This window comes from Elaeis guineensis, chromosome 4 (genome assembly GCF_000442705.2).
Source record: "Elaeis guineensis isolate ETL-2024a chromosome 4, EG11, whole genome shotgun sequence".
Taxonomy (NCBI): domain Eukaryota; kingdom Viridiplantae; phylum Streptophyta; class Magnoliopsida; order Arecales; family Arecaceae; genus Elaeis; species Elaeis guineensis.
The window spans coordinates 28153962-28176891 of record NC_025996.2 but is presented as its reverse complement, the minus strand read 5'-3'; the positions used below and the strand labels follow the sequence as shown (position 1 = coordinate 28176891).

The following is a 22930-nucleotide window of genomic DNA, read 5'->3' as shown; positions in this document are numbered from 1 at the left end:
TAAGTTGCAAGTATCCACATTAATTTCCTTGAAAATTATCCCTTAATTCATTCTAGAGCTAACCAAACCGATGCCCGAGCGGCCATATGGCTCAAACCCAAGCTATATGTTAATCAAAGCAGAATAAGCTCGCTCCACTTCTTGGATACTGAAAAAGGTGGTCCTCCAGAAATTACCAGTTCTTGGATAAGCTCCACTTCTTGGATACTGAAAAAGGTGGTCCTCCAGAAATTACCATTTGGCAGCCAACCACCTCAGTCGACATGGTACCGGACCAAAGATTGATTCATCCTGCACCCTGGATTTCAACTGCCAAATTGTGATGGCATCCATAAATAGCTTACTGGTGAAGACGTCTCATCTGCTGACCGGTTGGCGATACCAAACTCTAGGCCATTAAAGTAAAAACTACATGTATTACTAAGAACCTTCATGCTAAGACTGTTTATACGGTCATCTTGCTAGTACAAAGAATTAACTCGACATATACTATGACTGCAGGTCACGAAGAAAGCCACCAAACATCTCCGTTCTGTCCACTTGGATGCCGAGCCCAAAGCAACCACGAGCACAGAAAAAGTCCTCTACTCATTTACGTCCCTGGCAGCTCCTAACTGTCGGCAGAAGTAACCATTCACTTACCTTTTCGACGTTTCTGAATTCCCGTGCAATTGGAGCAGTACCAGTTTCCTTTTGGTTGTTCTTTCAAACCAACGCACCCAAAATGAAACCACTCAATCTTGCACTGCCAGAAGAAAGTAAAACAACAATCAAACCCAACATTTTGGGAGAACAATAACTAAAACCAACTTTTCCACAAGAAAATTCATGAAAGGAGGGAAAAGAATGGACGACAAGCAAGGCATACATCAGGGTTGTCACAAGCAACCATCTCCCCGTAGCTAACTTGGTTGCAGAAACAGTACGTGGGTTCATTTGGGTCCACTGGCAATTCTAGACTTATGCTTGGTGGCTCCACTGCTAATTGTGATCTGCACCAAGAAATGGAGTGTCAATCTTGCGTCAATGTCATGGCTTGATAAAAGAACATTCTGAAAGAAGCATACTTCTTCCGCATCCCTCGGTTACTTTCAGCAATCCTTCCAGATCTTGTACTAGCATCAGCATTTGATGCACCAGCACCCGCTCCAGTTGCAAGTTCCCTTTCTGTTTGCCAGATATTGGAGGAAAAAAAAAAAGAGAGGAGCAGAATATCGGTTAGAAAGTTGGACTATTAGAAGAATTATAACAGCATATCAGATAAATGCCACTGAAGAGAGAAAGTTCTGTAAGCACCCTGCCGGAGCTGTTCAAGCTTTCTCATGTATTGATCAAGTTGTTGGATGTGTGCATCTACCTACAGCACAAATTTATGATCAGCAATAGCAACTGATAGTTCACTTGTTCAGGGATTATTATAGGAAACAGTTGGATTGAGGACACCAGAGATGTGAAACCTGACAATCCAATAGGTTTCAGGTGATTAGCAAGTATCACTTGAAAGCAAAGCAACAGTTGGGCCAAGCACATAGATAACAAATCAATGTGTGCACTCCTCTAGAATTTCAGAAGTCCCTCATAAGGAGTTGAAGGAGTTTGCTCGAGGGGAGAGTGGAATGCTAATGATTGTTAAATGCAAGGATAAACAATCTACAGGACAGAGAAAATAAAATTTGATTTTAAGGAAAGTACAGTGATAAAGGAGTTGCTGAAGGAAGTAAACCCAAGTTGGCTAGTGTGAAAAAAGAAAAGAATGGATCCTGTTCAGCATATCTCGAGGTATCAGATGTCCAGACTGTTTGAGGTGATCAGACAACAAAACAAAAAGGAGAATATAAGAAAATACAGGGCTTCATTATTTTTATTGCTGAAGTATGCCTACAAGGTGGATAGGAGGCCTCCACCAATTAGCTCAGACTTATCTGCTGACAAGTATTGGTCTTTTAAAGTTCTGTTGGCATTATATATAAATTTAGAAGCAATATTAAATGGACATGTTAAAGGTGACATCTGCAGGTGCACAAAAGTGTCTTGGTGGATGCATATAATGAATAATAAGCTATACATACATTCTTTTTGAGTCCATAAATTTGACAAAATGCTTTCTAATTATTATATTAGACTTAATAGCTATGATATAAAAGTGGCAAAAACAGACACATAACAATGATGACATTATGATATGATGCTGTTAAGTGTCGTGAGCATTCCTAGCATCCAAGGAATCAACACATCAAAAATCCAAAAATTTGATATCAGGTATTAGCTGTTTAGCAGGATGCAATAGCTATAAAAGTTTAATCTCTAATTCTCTATACTAATTAGAAGTTCATTATCATGATGAGTTGATGACACATATAACTATATAGGGATAACTAATACTCTAATAGTATAAAAAACAAAAACAACATGCACAAAACAAAACTCTCAAGGCAGCTGGATGGCTCCTAATATCCCGGTAGATCTGCTAAAGGGAGAACCTCATGTAGATTAATACTTTACAACCTACTTAAACACCTCAATAAACCTCCTAATTATATAATGATTCCACCAATTTTTGTTTGCTAATTTAGTCCTGCACAAAGCATTGTGAAGAAGTACAACAAAATTACATTCTGCAAACTGCAGTTTCATATCTTGGCAGGACCATTATTTTTTCACTGTCTATCAAATCATTTTTTAATTCAAATTTCCATACCAGTTAAAATCTTTTTAACAGCAAGACCTGAGCAAAAACGACATATTTTACCATTATTTCCTTTTATAATGTATAATAACAGCTGTAAAATAAAATAATGAACCATATATGAACTGCAAATCAGTAGATGAGGTCTACAAATTAATATCCTGTTTAGCCACATAGATTTCAAGAAAAGTAGAATATCCAGTGAATATGCAATTATCAAATGAGTATTGAATGAAAATGCAAATTGTCACTACAGGAAGCCTCTGTTAGATCAGAAATTCATGTTTGCCTACATTGCAGGCTGCTACTTTAAGAATGCAACCAAGATGATTACAAGTGTGATCCAACAAAACTTTATTTTTATGCAAGGTGAAAATGTAAATTGGATAGCTTATATACCATATCATAGGCCTGAGTAGCCAAGGCCACTTTTTCATCAGCAATCCTGATGCAATGCTTTTGTTCATCAAGAGCTTCATCAGAAAATCTGATAAGTGATGTTGTATTAGGAGTAATGTTACCAGACTCAATTCTCAGCCTAATACCCTCTATTTCTTGTTCACAGCGTTGTTCATTCTGCTGCTGGACTCCTGCATGTATTTACAAGAAACATTGATGAACTGAAAAGCTACCCTCCCTCAATGTGTTAAAAGACTAAAAGAATGCTAAACGTTGCAGCCATCAAAGTGTGCATATTCAAACAAGTAACTTCATGTTAACAGAAGCACAACCATAATCAGACCGAAATATAAGCATCCACATATATGCCTGCTACACAAATTCCATTAAACACTTTGCCATGTGTGCAGATATGCCTCAGCGAGTCATATAAGACTTCAAAGTAGAAATTACTACAAGGAATTTATTTTTCTATTTACCATCAAAGTTTAAATCACTAGAAATGGATGAAGTAGTAAGAAAGGACTTGATATTTCAACATTTGTCAAAAAGTATTTCCCTAAACCAAGCAGAGTGGACAAAAAAGATTCATGTAGCCAACCACAACAAGTTTGAGATTAGGCTTTAGTTGAGTTAGAGTTTACCGTCACTAGATAGGAAATGTTTAGAGGTGATTTCTTGATATGTGAATAATCTATAAACCATTGTAAATCATTACCAATTTAGAATCTCGTTAACATCTGCCCTTCAATCAAATCTACCGTATTCCATGACATTGTTGATTTCACAAGTGTCCATGAATTTCTAATTTCTCCTGTTATTTTGCATTCATTGATTCATTAAAAATATAGAAGTGACTGCATGCTTCTTGAGATTTGTAAGTGGATGATTTGATATGTTATTTTATTGAAAGTTTAAATCTAATTGGCTTTAAGATGTGAGTATTGGCCGCACATATTGCCACTTGAATACACGCTATAACATCTGGCTCCTATGAGGATATTTTATCTTTTGGGCATCTAGTGTCTTCTACCCAATTATTACATAAACAAGCAAGCAGAGCCTCTAAAGACTGTTGCCTTATTCAAAGTCTCTCTATCCTTCTTTCTCACCTCTTTCTTTCCCTTTTCCTCTCAACCTCATTTTATTCCAGTAGATCTTCTTTTATTTATTTATTTTTTTCATTTCTGGTTCATTGTTGCAAATATATGTCATTTTTCTCCAGGCCCGCAAGATATGTGAAGATCATAATACCTTTAAAATTTGTCTTGATCCAACATTGAATTAAAAGTATGAGACCCTGAGTCTAGTATCGCACCAGAACCAGGTTGCAGGTCTTAATGCCATCTCTAAATCAGATGTTCAACTTGCTTCGCTCATTCATCTCCTTTTTAATCCACTGGTACGAAGGCTGTCTTGTGGTTCGTTCTGCACTTTTGCCCCCTATCTTATTGACTACATAAAGGATCTCATCAGCTTCAAGTGAAGCCCCTCTCCACTCTAAAGGCACAAAGGAAATCAATAAAGAAATGATGATCTTCTCAAAGTTTGGCATATCAATAACGAGGGCTCTAACATGCTTACTGAAATCTGACATTAGGGAATCCTCGGATGTACTTTAGATGATTTCATTACAATGTCATGTTATTTAAAAATCTGTCATGAATGTAGTTGTGTTTTGTGGAAGGCTCTTTGAAACTACACGGACATTTTATTCTCAAAAAATACACAACTCAATGCTACTCTATAAATTCATAACACTTTTGTGTTTTTATCCTTTAAACTCTAGTTAGTACAAGTCAAACGGAATTATATAACTCTCCTATTCTTATATCCAAAGATAGAATGGAGAGCCAGAAAGGATGCACCATGGTCATGTGGAAGTGGAAAAGGAATTATACCCGGTCAGAATCTTCCTAATTCATATTGATGCAAGGCAATCCTAATTGCATCTAAGTAGCATGGCATTCAATGTCCATAAGGGGTATCACCATCAAACATCAGACTGTCCATATCATCCCTTTCCTATCTACTCCAGACGTGTCTTGTGGTCTACTTTGCCTGTGAAAATGAGCCATGGGCAACAAGTTACACACACACGCGCACATGTATGTATTCCTTGTTGTATCCTAGCCATATAGTATCTTACTTTTTCAAAATTTGCTTTATTGGTGTATCCATATCATGGCATATCCATATCCCGTAAATGTGTCTATGCTCCATAGGCTCAATCCTTCTTGGACACTCACAAAACATAAGGGATACAAGCAAGGTTCGCAGACTCGGTACCGGAATCCGTGTTGGTTGCCGACCGATATGGTACGGTATGATATCGTACCGGATATAAAAAAAATCCCACCTAACAGCATAAAAAAAAAAAAAAGAAAACCGGACCGAACCGGACTAAACCGTACGGTATCAAGTGGTTCGGGCCAATACCATACCGAACCAATTGGTTCGGTCCAGTTCAGATCATTTTTCAAAAATCCGGCCTACACCAGACCGGTTCTGCATTGGTATGGTATGGTATAAGGTGTACCGGCCAGTTCGGACTGGTACGGAATATCATAGATACAAGCATTACAGCTTATAACACTTACTAAAGGATTTATTAGTGCTAATGTCAATTTTCGACCCCCTACCCTTGTTTTCTACTCAAGTTAGAAAGTTTTAGAGAGTCCATTAGTATTTTGAAGGACTGAAGCAGTGATACAGCTATTTCTGCACTCATATTGCAAGTAAATACTCAAGTTTCGTAACTCAATTAGTTCCCTTGCTTATAGCAGTCAACCGCAACTGGATAGTTATGTTACATGCAATATGCAAATTCAGCTCATGAGTGTCATATAACCATATCTTTAGTCAGAAGTGTGAATAACATCCCCCTCAAAAAAAAGAATAAATATCAAAGTATCCAAGCTTGGAACAATCATTTCTTATGTTTTGGTGAATTCACCAGCCAACGGATCCTTCAACTTAAAATAAGAAGCAACAGTAAGCTTTGTTCCCCACTTTCATGCATCGAACAACAGCCAGATACCTCTAGTTCAGTTGTAAAACTATTATACTGATCAAGAAATATATCCCCATACTCAAAAAAACATGCATGTCTTCTTTTTTGGCTAAGAACAAGAACATGCATCAACAAATGAAAAAATCAAATATATGTTGATTGTTCGCAAGCCCAAGATTTGGATGAGCATAAGAACATGCAGATAAACATATACCAATATTTGTTGGCAAACTTGACTACAGCATATTTATAATTTGCCATGAAATATAGACCTGTAAAGGATTCTTGAAACACATACAAGCTCTGCCACCTCCTTACCTACAAATACTTCCAATGTGCCTGAAAACCATGCATAATCGATACAAACTTCAACACACTTGCTGCTTTAGATAAAGTCCTGCTTGAATTTCTAAATACTTTTCTTCATGCATCCAATCAGCATGATTGATTGACTCAATTTATTCTTAATCATCTTTATGATAGACATAAGAATCAACCACATATTGCAACTAAATGGCCAGATGATTGTCCGATATTATAAGTAAAAGTTGAATTAATCAGAGATATGAATATATATATATATATATATATATATATATATATATAAGCTAGAGTATCAGGCATATACGTCTATTGCCGATGTTGGATCATATTGTGTTACTGTATAACAGTGTTTGCAGTACTGACCCTTAGTGGCTAGTATAGCATAACTGTACTAACCCAATACCAAAACATGATACAGCTGCTATCTCAACTCCAATAACATTAGGGCTGGAACTGGGCCGGGCCGGATCAGATCCTACCCCTGCCCGAGCCCGCCTGAAATAATTTTTCGTGCTTCGGGCCGGGCTTAGGCCTGATTTTTTTGGAAAAATACAGCCCCGAGCCCAATTGGGCTTAGGCCCGATTTCTCTCCCTCCCGCTCAGCTCCCAGGTATGCCGCCTCGACCCTGGTAAACGACGTGATGCTGCCCGCTGACGAGCTCTTCTCTGACGGGAAACTGGTCCCACTGTAGCCAGCACCGGCGGCGTCGAAGCTTCCTCTGGCGTCCACCGACGAAATGCGGTCGCACGAGCCACTCAAGTCGCAGCGGAGGGCGGAGAACGCCGTCGGATTGGACCCCTATGTCTTCTCTCCTAAGGTACCGCGGTGTTCCAGCCGGTGGAGGGAGATCCTCGGCCTCAAGAAGGCAAAAATCCCGAAGCCCGATTCCCGAAAGCCCGCCGTCGTCGCTTCCAAGAATGCAAACCCCAAATCTCTGAAGCATTTCCTCCACTGGGACCCTAGATCGCCGCCGGTAGACTCGTCCTTCAGCCTCCCATTGCTCCACGACTTGGACTCAGAGTCGGTGTCCATCTCCTCCCGGCTATCCTCCCGTCCCGACCATGAGGACCTCCCCCGGATCTCCCTCGACTCCGAGAAGCCTACGGCCCAGACCCCGATCTCGCTGAGCCGGAACCCGTCGCGGGTCGGGGTGGCCCGACCGAGATCTGCCGCGGCCATCGCGGTAGGCGAATCCCGCCCACCGTGACAGTGGCATGGAACCGGGCTCGGGCTAACTTGGGCTGAAATTCGGGCTGGGTTCAGGCCGAAAATAATGGGCTGAGCTCTTTGGACTGGCTCTGGATTGGGCCAAAGATCTGTCCGAATCCGATCTGAAAATAAAATAGAGCCTGATTTTTAGCTCAAATCTGATCTGAATAATTTCGGACTGAGCCCAAAATCCGATCCAAAATCAGCCCGGCCCGAAGGGCTTTGGGCCGATCCGAGCCCACTTCCAGCCCTAAATAACATACCATATGTTGGTATAGACGTGCATTGTAATGACCTACCCGATCTAGTAAATTACAGGAATCACTTTTATATGCAAGATTTAGGCCAAGATATAACAAGATGAGCTCGTATTCTCCTTTCAAACCCACACTCAACCATCTAGAATAGATTCATGTTTTTATTGAGGAGCTTCCCTTTATTTTACTTCTTTGTAGGACATGAAGGCATAATTCCTGAATCAAGCAAAGGAATGACATACATCATGATTCTACATCAAATAAAAGGCTAAAGTCAATATCACAGAATCCATTTGCAATATTATCAAATATATGAACTTCACAAAGCACTGATAGTTTGCATACAACACCAGTAGTAACTTGCTAATGTGGAAATGAAGTCATATGTTCCTTTCATCATCGACTTTGAGCTTTTATATTTTACTGATATATAAACATAAATATATATTTATTTTTTTGTATGATATATTACTTATAACTATGTAGTGCACTTGATAAGCAATACTTACCATGAATATCTAAGAAAATTATGATGTTAGCTTTCTATAAATTAGTTATTAGTCCAAAATATTTTTTCCGAACATATCTATACAATAGCATAAAATATTTAACAGTGATCTAGGTTAAGAAAAAATTGAATAATGGAGCACATCTTAGCATGCAAAATATGAATCTTTTAACAAACTTGTGTATCTTTCTCTATTCAAGACTTGCAAGTTTCTCCTTGGTACAGCACAACATACATACCATTTCAACCCTAAGGCAGCTTAAGCACAATGAGCCAAGATTTTAAATCCCGTGGACGAAACTGTTCCGATTTTTTTATGGAACGGACGTGCCACGATCCCGCCCCATCTCAATACTTGAGATAGGAGATATCCCAAGATATCCCGATTGAGATGCTGGGACGTTAGTGGGACATCCTGTCGTATCCTATCCCATGTCTCATCGGGATCTGAATCTTTGCAATGAGAAATACATTAATCCTTGTTAAGGACCAGCTTTAATTTTGAGAATGTTATACACACTAAATTGAAATGGTTCTTGTTGTGCTTGATTGTAATCATTGTGTTTCACCAATTATAATGTGTTCTTTTGACTTGTATATGTATGGCCACCAATTCTTGAAAATGCAATATATATCTCAGAACTTAGATGACTAGCTACGTTGAATGTTATCCCAAATGCTTTTTAAGAAGTTACGATGTCTTTCTTAACCTTCTTAGCAAATGATAACTCTTTGGATATGTCGATTAATTTAATTAGAATAGCATGCCCATCATAACATACAATTATCCTTGCTCAAGAATGGCATAACCAAACAGAGGTAAAGGGACCGCGAACGAACCACAACATTTGAATGTTACGCTTTATTGGACTGAACTAATCATCCTATCCTTTTGATAAGGCCAAGATGTGGTTGAGGCGATCTAAAATAACAACTCGTTTACACAAATGTTTTGATTTTATGGATTACATACGCATGCTTCAAGAACTACTTTCTATGATTTGACTTTCATGACTACCTGCATGATTCAGAACTCATGTTAAAATAACATGAAATCTACACCCAAAAGTCTATAATCTATATCAATCAGAATCAGCTATGCGAGAAGGGCATGTGTAAAAACCAACAGTCAAAGTACTATGATACTATCAAAAGTCAATGAGGAAAAAAAGCAAATATTATATTATCATACCAAAACTACAGTGATTTAAATATCCTCTCTGTCATCTAATACATTCGACATAGTAGGTCCAGTTGGCAAAAATCAACCATCCACTAATATAAAGGTGATAATCATGTAAATGATGTGCATTAAGAATTGTAGCAAAGAACCTTAAAATACCGATACAATATTCAGCCATAACACATACCCTGTAAACTTTTATCTAGCTCTCGCATCAGTCCATAATTACGTTGCAGCAGGGCTGGCAAGGATTCAAAACCTGAAGGAAGGATAGACTACAGTAAACAAAAAGTACATTTTTCTGATAACTAAGTACAATATTATATAGTAGAATTAACTAAGAACATACCAAGAAAACTAAGTTATGTGCGTTGAAATAAATTTATCCTTCAAATATAATCTAAAATTCCAAACCACAAGCGTATTTGATCTCATGAACTTGCATAATATTACAGTTTGGTTTACTGATTTGCTCTATTGCTTCAATTCACAGACTAATAAATGAAATTGTTCACCCATTTAAATCCTTAACTGACCTCTACCACAGATCAGAAAGGATATAATGTCGTAAGAAGTGGATGGACTTGAAAAAAATGTGTGAAAAGGAAAACGAAAAAAACCAAAAATGGAGAGGGAAAGTGGGAAGAATGAGTTTAAAATACCGAATCAATGTTTTGAAAGATTATGGGATGCCAATTGATGACTAGGTGGGTGTCTAAGCTAGTGCCAAGAGGTAAAGGCGCCCAGAAACAATAAATTGTAAGGATAGAAATAAGGAGAAATATAAAAAAATTATAATCCAAAAAGTGAAATACAACTCATCATATAGAATGTACCAAGTCAATGAGAAGGAAGAAAAAAATTCAATACTAATTCATAAAAATGGCCTGCTCCTTCACACTCAAACATGATGTAGAACATTAAGGTGGGCAACTAGGCAGCCCAACTAGGCGGTCATAGTTTAAAACATTGAACATGTGTATGTGATAAACCACAGATATACTTAATAGACAAAATAAATTAGAGAATAACATGTTTCTTTTACAGAAAGTTAGAGCAAGAGAATAGCCAAATACTCTTTCAACCGTTTATTTAACTAAAAAACAAATGACATGCTTTTCTAATCATAGTTCTAGAAGGCAATCTTTGGAGCTGCCCATGAGGAACTCCTTGAGGCACGCATTAAACAAACACTGGGTATTAGCATAAGACATTTCCACTAAGAAACTAAGAACCATATCCATTATGTCCCTAATCTCATTCAAGTTATTACACTAGGCGTGTGGCTCATGTAGATGTCAACAAGGGCAATGATCCAATCTTCCTCAATTTTAAATTGTATCAGGAAATGCAAGGTTTTGAATCTTGTTCAAAAGACAGTTTGATTCCTCAACTAAGGCCTTAGTGTTATGAACATTGATCCTTACCATAAGGCATCCATACCTATTAAAGGTAATATTGTGATCCACACCTGAAGCAAATTTGAAAACCTTAAGCCAACATAAATTTTAGAATTATACATTAAAAGCAAACAAACTGATGCAGCTTAAATTTTGCCATGTTTTCTTCCTCTTTACAGAAAGATAAAATATGTTATCCCTAATTTCTTAATATGAACTCTGATAGATGCCAATATACAAAGGGAGATGGAATGGAACATGAACTGACTTGAATAATAATTTATGCCTCATTAAACATCAGCTCATTTTGTCAAGATCTACACAGATGGCTCATCCGAAAACATGCCCATAAGCAATCAGATCACAAGAAAAACAAGAAAAATAGCCTTTTTTTCTTTTCAGAATTGCCATTAGACTCCAGAGGAAGCAAGAAGTATGCGGACTAAATTTCCATAGACTTAAATAACTGGAACAATCTAACATACCTAAATACCCAATTCCTTCACTTCATCACTTTAGAAGCTCTATAACACAAAACAATTTGAAGAGTCCTACCTTCTGTTTCTCTCATGGATAAAACTTTCCAGGGGAACAGAGCGCTGAAAAATCAGTTTTTGCTGCTTTTATGAAGCTGTGTGAGAATTATGGGCCTTCTCTGAAATTGATTAGGTCACAATTCTGAATTGGAAACCATTTGAAACTTAAGGATATGAGTGGATAGCTGATCCTTCTGCAATAAGGTAAGTCTATTGGTATAGAATTCTTTTTTCTCCTTTAAAAATGATATGCAATGTCTTTAGGATCTTATGTTCAATTAATGTTGTTTGGTTATCAGCTTATGTAAATATCTGAAATTATACACATAAACACAGACACACTTACATAAGAAGGATCTCCATAGACCGCGGGGGAGTTAGATAGGGGAATTTTTCCTTTTCTTCTTGGCTGATGGTTATTCATGAGTAGATAAGGGAATTTTCCTTCTTCCCTTTGGCCGATGGTTATTCATGAGAATATGAAGTCCTTGGTACTGCCTTGATATCATGGCCTAGTCTGTGTAATCTTGCTAACCTAGTTATCAATTTCCTTTTCTTTCTGATGATCAAATGTCTCTGAAACAGCTTCAATGATCCAGAGAACTTCCTTACCAGAAAAAAAAGGATCCAAAAAGCTACAATGTTATGTTGGTAATTGTACATAATATCTTTTCTGTCCTGACATAGAAACATTGTAGACTCTCACGCTCTGAATGAAGAGTAACAAATGGTGGCATCACTTTCTATACCAGAATTTTTAAAACATCAGGACATGCATTCTTTTTACCATTTGAACAACCAAGAGGATATTGATACACATCTTTGATACTTATAAAAGACTTGAGGGATGAGATTCTTGACATTTCCCATGACACTTGTAAGAGATGCTGGTGGCAAAACCGCCAGAAAAAGAAACAGGATGAAAATTAGAGAAGAGTAATCCCTACGAGCCTTCTTGACGTTACCGTTTGTCACAGACCACAATTGACAGGATACATTCCCCATGAAACCAAGCATTTCTTTCGAGGTCATCAAAGCAATGACATCAGTCCCATTCCCCAGGATCAATAAGCACATAAAAAGACACGGGAAAGAAACCCACAAAGAGAAGTATGGACAAATCACCAGAAACATCATTTATTATGTAAAAGAACTAGCAAAAACATCAAGAAATTCTTGCTGCGACGGAATCATCCTCACCATCCCTGTTTCTTGACGCATAGCCATAGAATGAAGGGCCTGTGACAGTCCTAACACCGTAAAGGCCGCAGATTTTTGAGCCGTAGAAGAAATTCTTCACGCATAGATTTCGACTAACTAACGATTGTTTTCTTGATGATCGTTACAGCCACGCAATCTTTGAATGAAAGAGAAAGGCCACACTTCGCCCATGTTCTCAGTGGGCAAGTTTCAGGGAAAACTTAGCTAGTCCGATCGAATTCTCCGTATTAAATGAGATTTCCACGGCAAAAGTGTGGAGAGGGAAAGAGCAAAAGAAGAGCAGACCAGGGTATGAGGTTTGGGGGCTAAGAAGTGAGATGATCATAAGGAGGAAGAGTAGGGAGATGGAGATCTCACTGGCTTGGAAGTCTTCGAGGAAACCCATTCTGGTTTGTGGATTCGATTTCCGACTCTTCTTCCCACCCTAGCGTTGCTTCCTTCTGATACCCTTTTCTTGTTCTTGCTGTTGCCGTTGTTCTTACTACCCTCGAGGCTCGAGCAAAACCGCTCTGCGCTTTATATGGGCAAGTAGAAGTCAGCACGTGTGGGTGCACGTGTCCAACCGTCAGCGAGCCTATGCGTTTGCCATAGCGCACGTGCCATGCACTAGAGGAGGGGAGGGGTTGGGTTTTACGAAAGATTGCAATTTGCGTAAATTTTGGCAACCGGACCGGATCCGTCGAGATGATTAGAATTTGGTTAAAAAAAAAAAATTGAAAAATTATATTTATAGAGAAGCAAATAGTATAGTTGACTGGATGATATTTTCTATGTTCAATCACATAAATTTAATTTAATAAAATTCCATCTTTCTAATTTTTTATTAAATTTTTTATTTATTGATTCTCCTGGATATCGTTATATTCGTTTGGTTTAATTTATGAAATTTATCCAAAAAAGAAAAACAGAGATTCTGCTCCCCTTGTTACTAGAAAGCTATACATATATTAAAGAATAGCAAAAGAAAGTGCGAAGGAGAAAAAAAATTGTCAAGAATTCAAATCTTTATGTTTATGATGAATGCAAAAATAACTAAATTACTAAATATGTATCTAAAATTAAGAAAAGCTATGTCCAAACTTATTAATTTCTATATATATATTATTCTTGTTCTGTGAAGGAGTTTTTTGTGCAACGAGTGACATACATAATTTAAGTATGCAAACACCTATTTGGACGTGGGCATGTGAGAATTCATGCTCAAGTGGATGGTTAACCAGGACTCTAGCACATTATTGAAAGCTATTGACTGATGACCCATTGGACTCTTGCTCATATGAATCCTGTGAGACCAGTGAATAGCAAATAGCTTGCGATCACTGGTCAGTGATCAAGTAAATCATGCAAGCATGGTAGTAGGTGGCAATCGGCCGTCCTATTTTGTGAAGCCTGGTGTACTAGTAGTGAATGGAAAATGTGTGGTCACCTGTAGGTTATAGATGATGGTAATCTAGGTGCGGTACCAAATGGCATGCAAATGGGCAGCTATCCACGGGATACATGTTTGCATAAATTGGTATGCTAACAAATGATGAATGAGTGATTGCCCATAGGATTATTGATCAAGTAAGGACTTGTTTAGGTTTTCCTACTGGAGTATCTTGTAGGAATTAGGTTTGCAGGCCTGCTAAGCCTATAGTCTTTTAAAGGCCTGTCCAAGTTTTAGCTAAATCACAGCTTGTGAGCTTGTTGATTTAGAGGGAAAAAAACAGAACTTATGGAGGTTCCTTTTTTTTCCCTCCCACAAGGTTTGGACTAGAGGGGTCATAGGTTGATAGAGCATCACCAAATGTGTTGCCCAAGCATGAATCTAGTAGAATCTAACTTAATCTATTGGATTATCCAAATGGATGGTGTATTTTTATTCAGAGGCTAGCCTCTTTGGATCTTATCATGGGCTAACAGTGGCCATAGTTATGAAAATCGAGAGAAGATTTTATATCATATTGTTATGCATGGCATATTTTAAAATTTAAAATTATGTAGGCATATATATTTATTATTATTAATTGTTATATTTGAAAAAAAATTCAATTATGCTCGATTCTTTAGAGATGTTAGAAACTTACTGAGCCTATAAAACTTACTCTCATTTTTATTTTTTCAAATTCAGAAGAGCATATAGGGCTTGGTACGAGTAGTGAGGAGTATAAATTTTAGATACCATTTATTTAGTTTTGGCTTTGAATAAAATTTACTTTAGACTTTCTGTTATTCATCGTTATTAGTCTTTGTGAACTATTTTTTTATTGAATAAATATTTTAAAAATTTATTTTTATTATCACTATTTGAGTTTGGATTGATGTGAATATATATGAGTAAAATAACAGACCTTGCATATCCTGTGAGGTTAAATCCTAGGATTGTGCGGCCATTTGTTGGCACTCGGCTCGAGCCACTGAGTCACGGCGTGACATATAGAAATATTCAAAATTGTTTATGCCTTGAGATAGGCTAGAAAAACTAGACCTACATATGTTATTTCACTTAGATTTCTATCAACTTCCAATGCTTGAGTCTATTCTAAGTATGTGCTTAAAGTTACAAAATCTTGGTTCCCTATATGTGGAAAAAGTAGACTCCAATATTGATCTACATAAGTGGAGTCATATGGTATTTTTGAAATCATATTTGGGAGAGGTATATGCTTTCTCTCCTGAACTATGAATGTAATTACTATTTGCAAGTAGAACATCCAATACCTTTTATCTAATTTGATAATCTGTATATTAGGAGAGGTCTAAGCTTTTTGTCTTTTGAACTAAGAATGCATTTATGATTTGCATGTGGGTTATGCAATATCTTTTAATAAATTTAAGATACGTAGCTAGCTTTTTGCTACTTAACATTGATACACTTGAGCTGTATTTATTTTTCTCATAGCCATTTGATTTATGTTTTGTTTGGATTGAAGAATTTGGAGGGAAAGGAAAGGGAGGGATTTTTTTTTCTTGTTTGGATATTAATTTTTGAGAGAGGAGAAGGAAAAGAGAAGGATACCTTTTCTTCTTTTTATCTCCATTAAATTAGTTTTCTAATTTTCTCAATTTGGGAGAATCGGAGGAGAAAGGAACGTGAGATATTTAAAAGATAAAAATGCCCATAGGTCTTCAATAAAGCTACGGTTTATTCTATGGCTTTCTTTCATTGTTCCCTATCAAACTTATTTCTTCCTCTTTTTTACATGAACTAGCGACGACTTCCATCACCATCTCTTATCTCCATCGACGAAGTTATATAGAAGGTTAGTAGTTTGATTTTTTTTCTTGCCGATCTTATTATTTGTTTTTCCATTTTTTTATTTTTTGACGTTAAATAACTAGTTGCTTTTTCTTGTTTTTTGTGTTCCTTTGCAAACTTGCAATAGCTAGAAGCATGAGTAGAATGAGTGTGATTGACCTATCTACCTATGACCTTATCACGTGCTTTGTGATTATATGAAGTGCTGCAACATCTGCATAAACTTTTTGGATGCTTCCAGTTATATCGAAATATTTTGTATGTAAGTGAAGTGCTAAATAGATCTGATTTTTGCTAGCCCACTCTTGTTTATTTTTGATGTAATAAATAATAAATAAATAAATAAATCTTGATTTATTTGAATTTATATTGGAACGGCCTTAAGTGACTTGATGACAATTTTGATTATACAACCCAATTACATGCAATAAGATGAAAACACTTTCATTCTTTCCTGCAGGTTTCTTATCATTATTATATAGTTTTCATACTTAATTATTGTTTTTTTTTTTTGAGCAGAGGCTTGCCTTCTGTATTGGATCTTCAAATTGGTATAGTCTCATCAATATTAGACATTCTTTCAAGGCCAATGTGGTGGGGCATATCAATGGAAATGGGAATGAAATTTCTTATTTTGTTCCATACTTTATATTTTTCTTAATTGTTCTATGTATATGTTGTTTTTGTCTTTTATTTTGTAACATATAATATTTTTGATGGTAGATGGATCCTCAAAAATTTCAAATGGCTATTGTCGGATTTAAATGGAGAGAAATTAATAGAGAAATTTATAGAAGGCAGTTGCTCAACTAATATGCTTGGTGCTCAATGGTTCGTTTTCAAAATGTGGTCACGTGACAAGCGAATTAGCAGTGGTTTCAACTCTGAAAAGATCCAACTACTAAGATATGGACTATTGAGCCTGAAGTGTGGGAGAAGTTAATGAGGTTTGTCTAGATCATTTATCTTTATTTATTAATATCTCAATATTTAATTTTGACAGTATATTTATTTGTCTTTCGATAGGCTCATCCTAAAGCTGAAGCGTGGAGGAATGAATCCATTCCACACTATGATAAGATGATGATTCTTTATGGAAATGATAAGGCAATGGAAGATCATGCTGAGACTATAAAAGAGTTGAAACATCGATAACTATCAATGACTGAGAATGATTTCATCAATACCATTGATGGTATTGATCATTTGGTTTCTCTAAATGTGTGACTATTGAGAATATAGGTGATAATATAGAATTCGATAAGCAACAAGAAGTGCATTCTCATACTCCACAAGATGCAACAAGTTCAAAAACAAAGAAAATATGGTGTCGAAGGGAGCTTGGAAGCATTAGAGAGGCAATTGATAATGTGACTGAGGTAATCAAACAGGAAAATGAGGTAATTCGTGAAGGAAATGAGATTTTTAAGAATGCCTTTCAGCGACTTCTAATTCCAGAGGATGAAATTTATGAACTTCTTATCAACTTGACCATTGCATCTGAACATTTGATAGATGTTTATTTTTTTCTTATCGAGCATCCTGATAAGTTGAGGGGAATATTGGGTTTTCCAATAGAGAAGAAGAAATATGTGTTGATGCGAATGGTTTTCGGTTGATGCGTTGAAGTAAATAATTTTTGGTTGATGAGAAAAGAAGTGTTGATGCAAATAATTGATGTTTTTCTTTTTGTTGGTTATTTAGGAAGCTAATTTAGTATTTTGAAACTTATATCGTTGAATATTTCTTCATGATTGGCTAAATTCTGTATAGGTTGGTTTTCACTTCACAACTTCATTTTATTATGGCAGTGGCATTCTGTTAATAATCTTTTATTTTATTAAAGATTGTGCATTAGTTTTAGGTAACTATTTTTTATACTCTTGAAATACATAAAAAGGGTATAATAGTTTTTTGGATTTAAAATATTATTTTTTTCTCTTTTTCTTTTTTTGTGAGGACTATCCAAACAAAGTGATGTTCCCTTTTGCTTTCCCATCTTCTCTTCCTTTCCTTTCTTTCCTTTCTTTTTACGAAGGCTATCCAAATAACACTTTCCCTCCTTTTCTCTTCCTTTTTTTTTCCTTATGAAGGGCTATCCGAATAAAGTGTTAGGGAGTAATGCATCCATCGAGTAAAATAAATTTGAAGGAAAATGAATGACGATAAATTTGAAGAATCTCAAAATATTTTGCCATATCATATTATTGTATTCTTTTTTGCAGTTTTAATTTTTCCAAAAATATTTTACAGTTTTAAGCCTTTCCTTTGCTAACATGGTCTCATGATCCTTCCCTTTGACGCAACCCTTTATTCTCTTTTCCAGATTTTACATTGCTAGCCTTTCCACTCAATGCTTTGTCGCCACTATCTCCATCACTCTTGTTGGTCCTTGTACAGCCAGCTCTCTGGACAGTGTTCACCTTCCGCTTGTACGAAGATAATGTACATTGTATATCTTTTAATCTTTTATAAAGATATGTGATCACCGTAGACATCCCACAGTAGTCTTCTTTTGCTCAAAAAAAAAAAAAAACATGATCACACTGGAATCTATCCTTCTCTACCGGGCTAATTACCATTTCTTTTTCTCCATAGCATCTCATCCATTAATATCACTAAACTCTTCCAGTGGAGCACAACCTTCCTCAGATTGTTGTATTTTTGCGTTGCAATGATTTTATCCATTTCCTCCAGTACTCATCTATGGAGGCGAATATTACAGCTGACTGGATGGTAGCATATGTTGTAGAGTATTTGAGAAGATTTTTTGGGGTTGGGGGGCTAATTCCGGATCCCGTTACATTTTGTTTTCTGATTCCCTTCACACAAGAATCATTTAAATGCACCGTTCTTACCAAAAATAAAAAATAAAAAGAATAAGCGCTCATCCACTCTATTGGAGCATCTGGAAGGTGAGGACAAAAGAATTCTCCCAAAACAACTTTGTTTTCCAGACGCAATATGATGATACTTGTTTCTATCTAGCTTTGAGTTCTTTGCATGGATGGAATATAAATATACGTGTTACAAATCGTACTTTTGTAGGTGTTGGAACTTAATGCAGAAAATTTAGCCGTGCTGATTGATATTACCCTTATGGACCGATCCTTTGATGCAGATCTGTTAGGTTTTCCATGAACAGAAGCATTCCTCGAAGTTGAAAGACTCTGCATTGTAAGAAGATCCTTGCTATCTTTAATTGTCGAGTCTGTCATTTAACGGAAGTGCAGTTTTCACTTTTTGATGGCTGCTGTGGAACTGGGGCTTCATTTCCTTCAACATCAAATGTTATGGGATCAGCAATCTCTTCATCAAGGAGAATTTTACAGAAGAAGCATTCAGCCTCGTCAAGCCACTGATTGTAGTTCCTGGTTCTCGTATTAATGAGTTAGGATAATTGAAAGGAAATCAACTTTAAGGTCATCCCCATGCTTGCTTCATAATTGACATCCATCAATTCATACTATGAGATTCTTGTAATTTGCTATCGCATGTGGCTTTTCTTTTGCTTTCCCCAATTTGCAAAACCATGTAAACTAGCCATCTTTTAATCTGCTTTTCATTTGCTCTATTGATTTGTAGTATAGCATGAAGTCGAATTCGCTGCCTTATCCCTGTACTTCTCGCCACCGACGAGAAGCATCTTGATTTTTCGGACTCTAATTTGGAATAATTCTAATGGGATAGCTTCAGGGATTTTTTTGGAAGAGTTAGAGGCTAAATCTATAGATATCTTTTATAACATGTCTCGTCCATCAGAGATAGTTATAGAGATCAAGATGGTATTATTTCATATTTGGATTATGATAAAGTGAGATAGAGAACTCATCCCATGCTGTGACCGCTATTTACATCTTATCACCATGTTAGAGGCCTTTTTCTTAAATGCAAAACATAGATTAAATATGCTTGTCCGAGCCCATAAAAAGCACTTCGTAAATGACTGGCCTAGAAATTATTTTAAGAAAAAAATCACACAAATGGATGCAAGATGCCAGATGTCCAAGACTTTCCCTCCTCATTCCGAAAAGACTGATTTCACATCACCTTTCAATTCAAATCAGCAAAAGCAACTTACCTTCATGATAGATATAACGGACATTTTATACGCCACCACTAGCAAGTAGAAAAATAAGACATGGAAAGTAGGTATATGAGATTATTAGAGCATCTCACGACATTCTAACCTAATAGACTTTGAGGCTACAGCCGGAGTTTCCATGGTACCAAATACGATGGTGGCATGATTTCAAACTTACATATTCCAATCACTTGAGATGGAAAAAAATTCCAAATAGATAGCTTCTACATCATAGGAGACTGCATTTCCCCAATTAGATTTTGATTCAGAATATCAAATAAAAAATTATTTTTTGAGACATACGAGATTTAAATCTATAATTATATGAAAAAATAAGTCAGAATAACTTTATCAACTAACCTAAATGAAGCCAAAAAAAATAGTTAAGTAGAACTTATGGGGTATAGTTATATCATATCTTTAGATGCCTTTAGTTTGTAACGTAAAAGTGCATGTCATGTACTTATTAATTTATTATTTTTCATCTCCAACTTATGTTTTAGTAGATTTTTCTGTATTCCTCTTCTCCATATGCACCATGTCTATTACTTGTGGCCAATTATTTGATTACTTTCGGCTTTTCTAGCATTCTTATGTTTCATATGACGGCACTTCAAAATATTACCCATGCTAATTTAAACTGCCGACTTTGTATAGAAAAAGTGATCCCAGCATTTCTTTTAATGCAATAGACGAGACCATATGTTCTATTTCCCGTCAAATCATAATAGATATGGTGGTCATTTCATCAAACGATATGAGACAATATAATAAGAATATTCTATATAAAATCGAAGCCATTCAAGTTGGAGATCAATTTTTTAAGATATATGTGTTGAAAATGGATTGACTCTAATATGTTTGCGATCTAATCGGAGAGTTGCCGTGTCCAAAGATAGTTGTATTCTAATATAACATATTATAATGCAAATGTTTGGAATTGACCATGACACGTCGTATTGCACGGCCCACTCGTTCGCATGCCCCTTAAAAAGAAAAATTAATAAGGAATAAATAAAAATTGCAAAGCCACGAGCGCACCATGCAAGGTCATCGATTTTAGCTACAAGTGCCCTATTCACGTTTTTGTCGTTCTCCTCGAGAGACCAACGCTTATTTTTTCAAAGAAAGCGCAGAACAATGGGGGACATCCGGCCCCCCCTGTCGGACCGCTTTTTCCGGTCCTTGCAATCACATCACTGACCGTTGATTTGGTGCACCCCTAGCTTGGTCGGACTCGCCGCCGCGCGTCTGATTACCATCTCCACGAACTCATCCAGCGCCCCGAGCGACGCCCCCTTGGCCTCTCTGGACTCCGACACCGCCGACTCCATCTCCGCCGCGACCTCCCTCGCCTTCCGCCGTACCTCCCTTCCTCTCTCCCCCTCCCCCATCACCTCCGCCACCGCCGCCGCCGCCTCCGCTGCGCTCCCCACCACCACGCACACCCCGAGCTCCTCCGCCATCAGCTTCGCGTTGCACGTCTGCTCCCCGACCAGTGGCCACCCCACCACCGGCACCCCGTGCCGCATGCTCTCCAGCGACGAGTTCCAGCCGCAGTGGCTCACGAATGCTCCCGTCGCCGCGTGCCCCAGGATCTCTACTTGCGGGACCCACCCCCTCACCACTAGCCCCATCCCTTCCCCGGCGACCCCCTCCGGCGCCTGGTCCGCCACCGGCGCCGCCCAGAGGAACGGCCGGCGCTGCCCCTCCAACGCCGCCACCAGCGCTGCCGCCTCCATGGCCGGCAGCCGGTTCTGCGACCCGAACGACACGTACACCACCGATCCCGGCTGGTGTCCGTCCAGCCAAGACAAGCAACCGGCGGCCACGTCGGCAGCGCATCCGTCCTTGATGCCGCGGCCGGCGGGAGGCTTGGGGGTGGCGGCGAAGAGGGGGCCCACAGCGAAGACGGGGAGGCCGGTGGATTTGGCCCATGCTTGGAGGAAGGGCTTCTCGAGAGCGTCGGCGGTGTTCCAGAGGGTGGCGTCGGAGCGGCGGCAGTGCTCGGCCTGCTCGCGAACGAAGATGGAGTTGGGGTCGTCGGGAGAGGTGGCGGCGAGCATGTTGCGGGAGAGCTGGGAGCGACGGACGGTGACGCCGGGGAGGCCCGGGACGGAGAACTCGTCGGCATCGGAGAGAGCGTGGGGGACGTGGCTCCAGAAATGGTTATAGATGGACATGGCGAAGGGGCCGGAGGGGTGGAGGACGGCGTGGAAGACGCCGAGGGAGCGGGCGACGGGGACGGTCCAGCCCAAGAACATGTCGGTGATGAGACAGAGGAGTGGTGGTCCGTCGGAGGCGGTGGAGAGGTCGGAGAGGAGGCGGCGGAAGGAGTGTTCGAGTGATCGGGTGGCGCGGTGGAAGGGGACGATGAGGTGGGCGGGGAGGGCGAAGGAGGTGTTGGCGTCGGAGGGGAGGCCGTGGTCAGCGGGGTGGAAGGGGAGGTGGGCGAGGCGATGGGAGGGGAAGACGCGGCGGAGGTGGGGGAGGTTGCCGGTGGTGGTGACGAGGGTGAGGGTGAGTTGGGGGTAGCGGGCGGAGAGGAGGCGGGCGAGGTCGAGACAGGGGTTCATGTGGCCCTGGGCCAAGAACGGGAACAGAACGACGTTTCCTTCCATCGTTTCGTTTGAGACAGAGGAGAGGAGAAAGCCGTGCCGGACGGGGAAAGTACCCGACTTCTGCTCCAAGGAAAAGTTTAAAGGCAAAGTCCCACCATCATACGTGATCTCGGATCCACAACGCGGAGGAGTAGTTGTACTTACACCTGAGGGACCACCTCCATGGTGCACATGGCAAATCATTTTGGCCATGTGATTATCCTAGCCGCATCAGCTTAAAGAAAAAGAAGGGAAAAGAAAAAAAGCT

The 22930-nt window shown here is 38.6% G+C and overlaps 2 protein-coding genes across 2 annotated transcripts; both read right to left on the bottom strand.

Moving 5' to 3' along the window:
* Window positions 1–396: 396 nt before the first annotated feature.
* Window positions 397–13227, bottom strand: LOC105043121 (PHD finger protein ING1). Its single transcript, XM_010920537.2, has 7 exons — window positions 13095–13227; window positions 9768–9839; window positions 3086–3276; window positions 1297–1357; window positions 1068–1167; window positions 869–992; window positions 397–745 (listed from the first exon to the last, which is right to left on the bottom strand). Exons 1-7 carry the CDS (start codon window positions 13120–13122, stop codon window positions 635–637), a joined length of 687 nt encoding a protein of 228 aa, XP_010918839.1. The 5' UTR covers window positions 13123–13227; the 3' UTR covers window positions 397–634.
* Window positions 13228–21049: 7822 nt separating this feature from the next.
* LOC105043120 (crocetin glucosyltransferase 3) lies at window positions 21050–22902 on the bottom strand. The gene has a single exon (XM_010920536.4). The coding sequence runs from the start codon at window positions 22873–22875 to the stop codon at window positions 21259–21261; it is 1617 nt and encodes a 538-aa protein (XP_010918838.3). The 5' UTR covers window positions 22876–22902; the 3' UTR covers window positions 21050–21258.
* Between the last annotated feature and the right edge of the window lie 28 nt (window positions 22903–22930).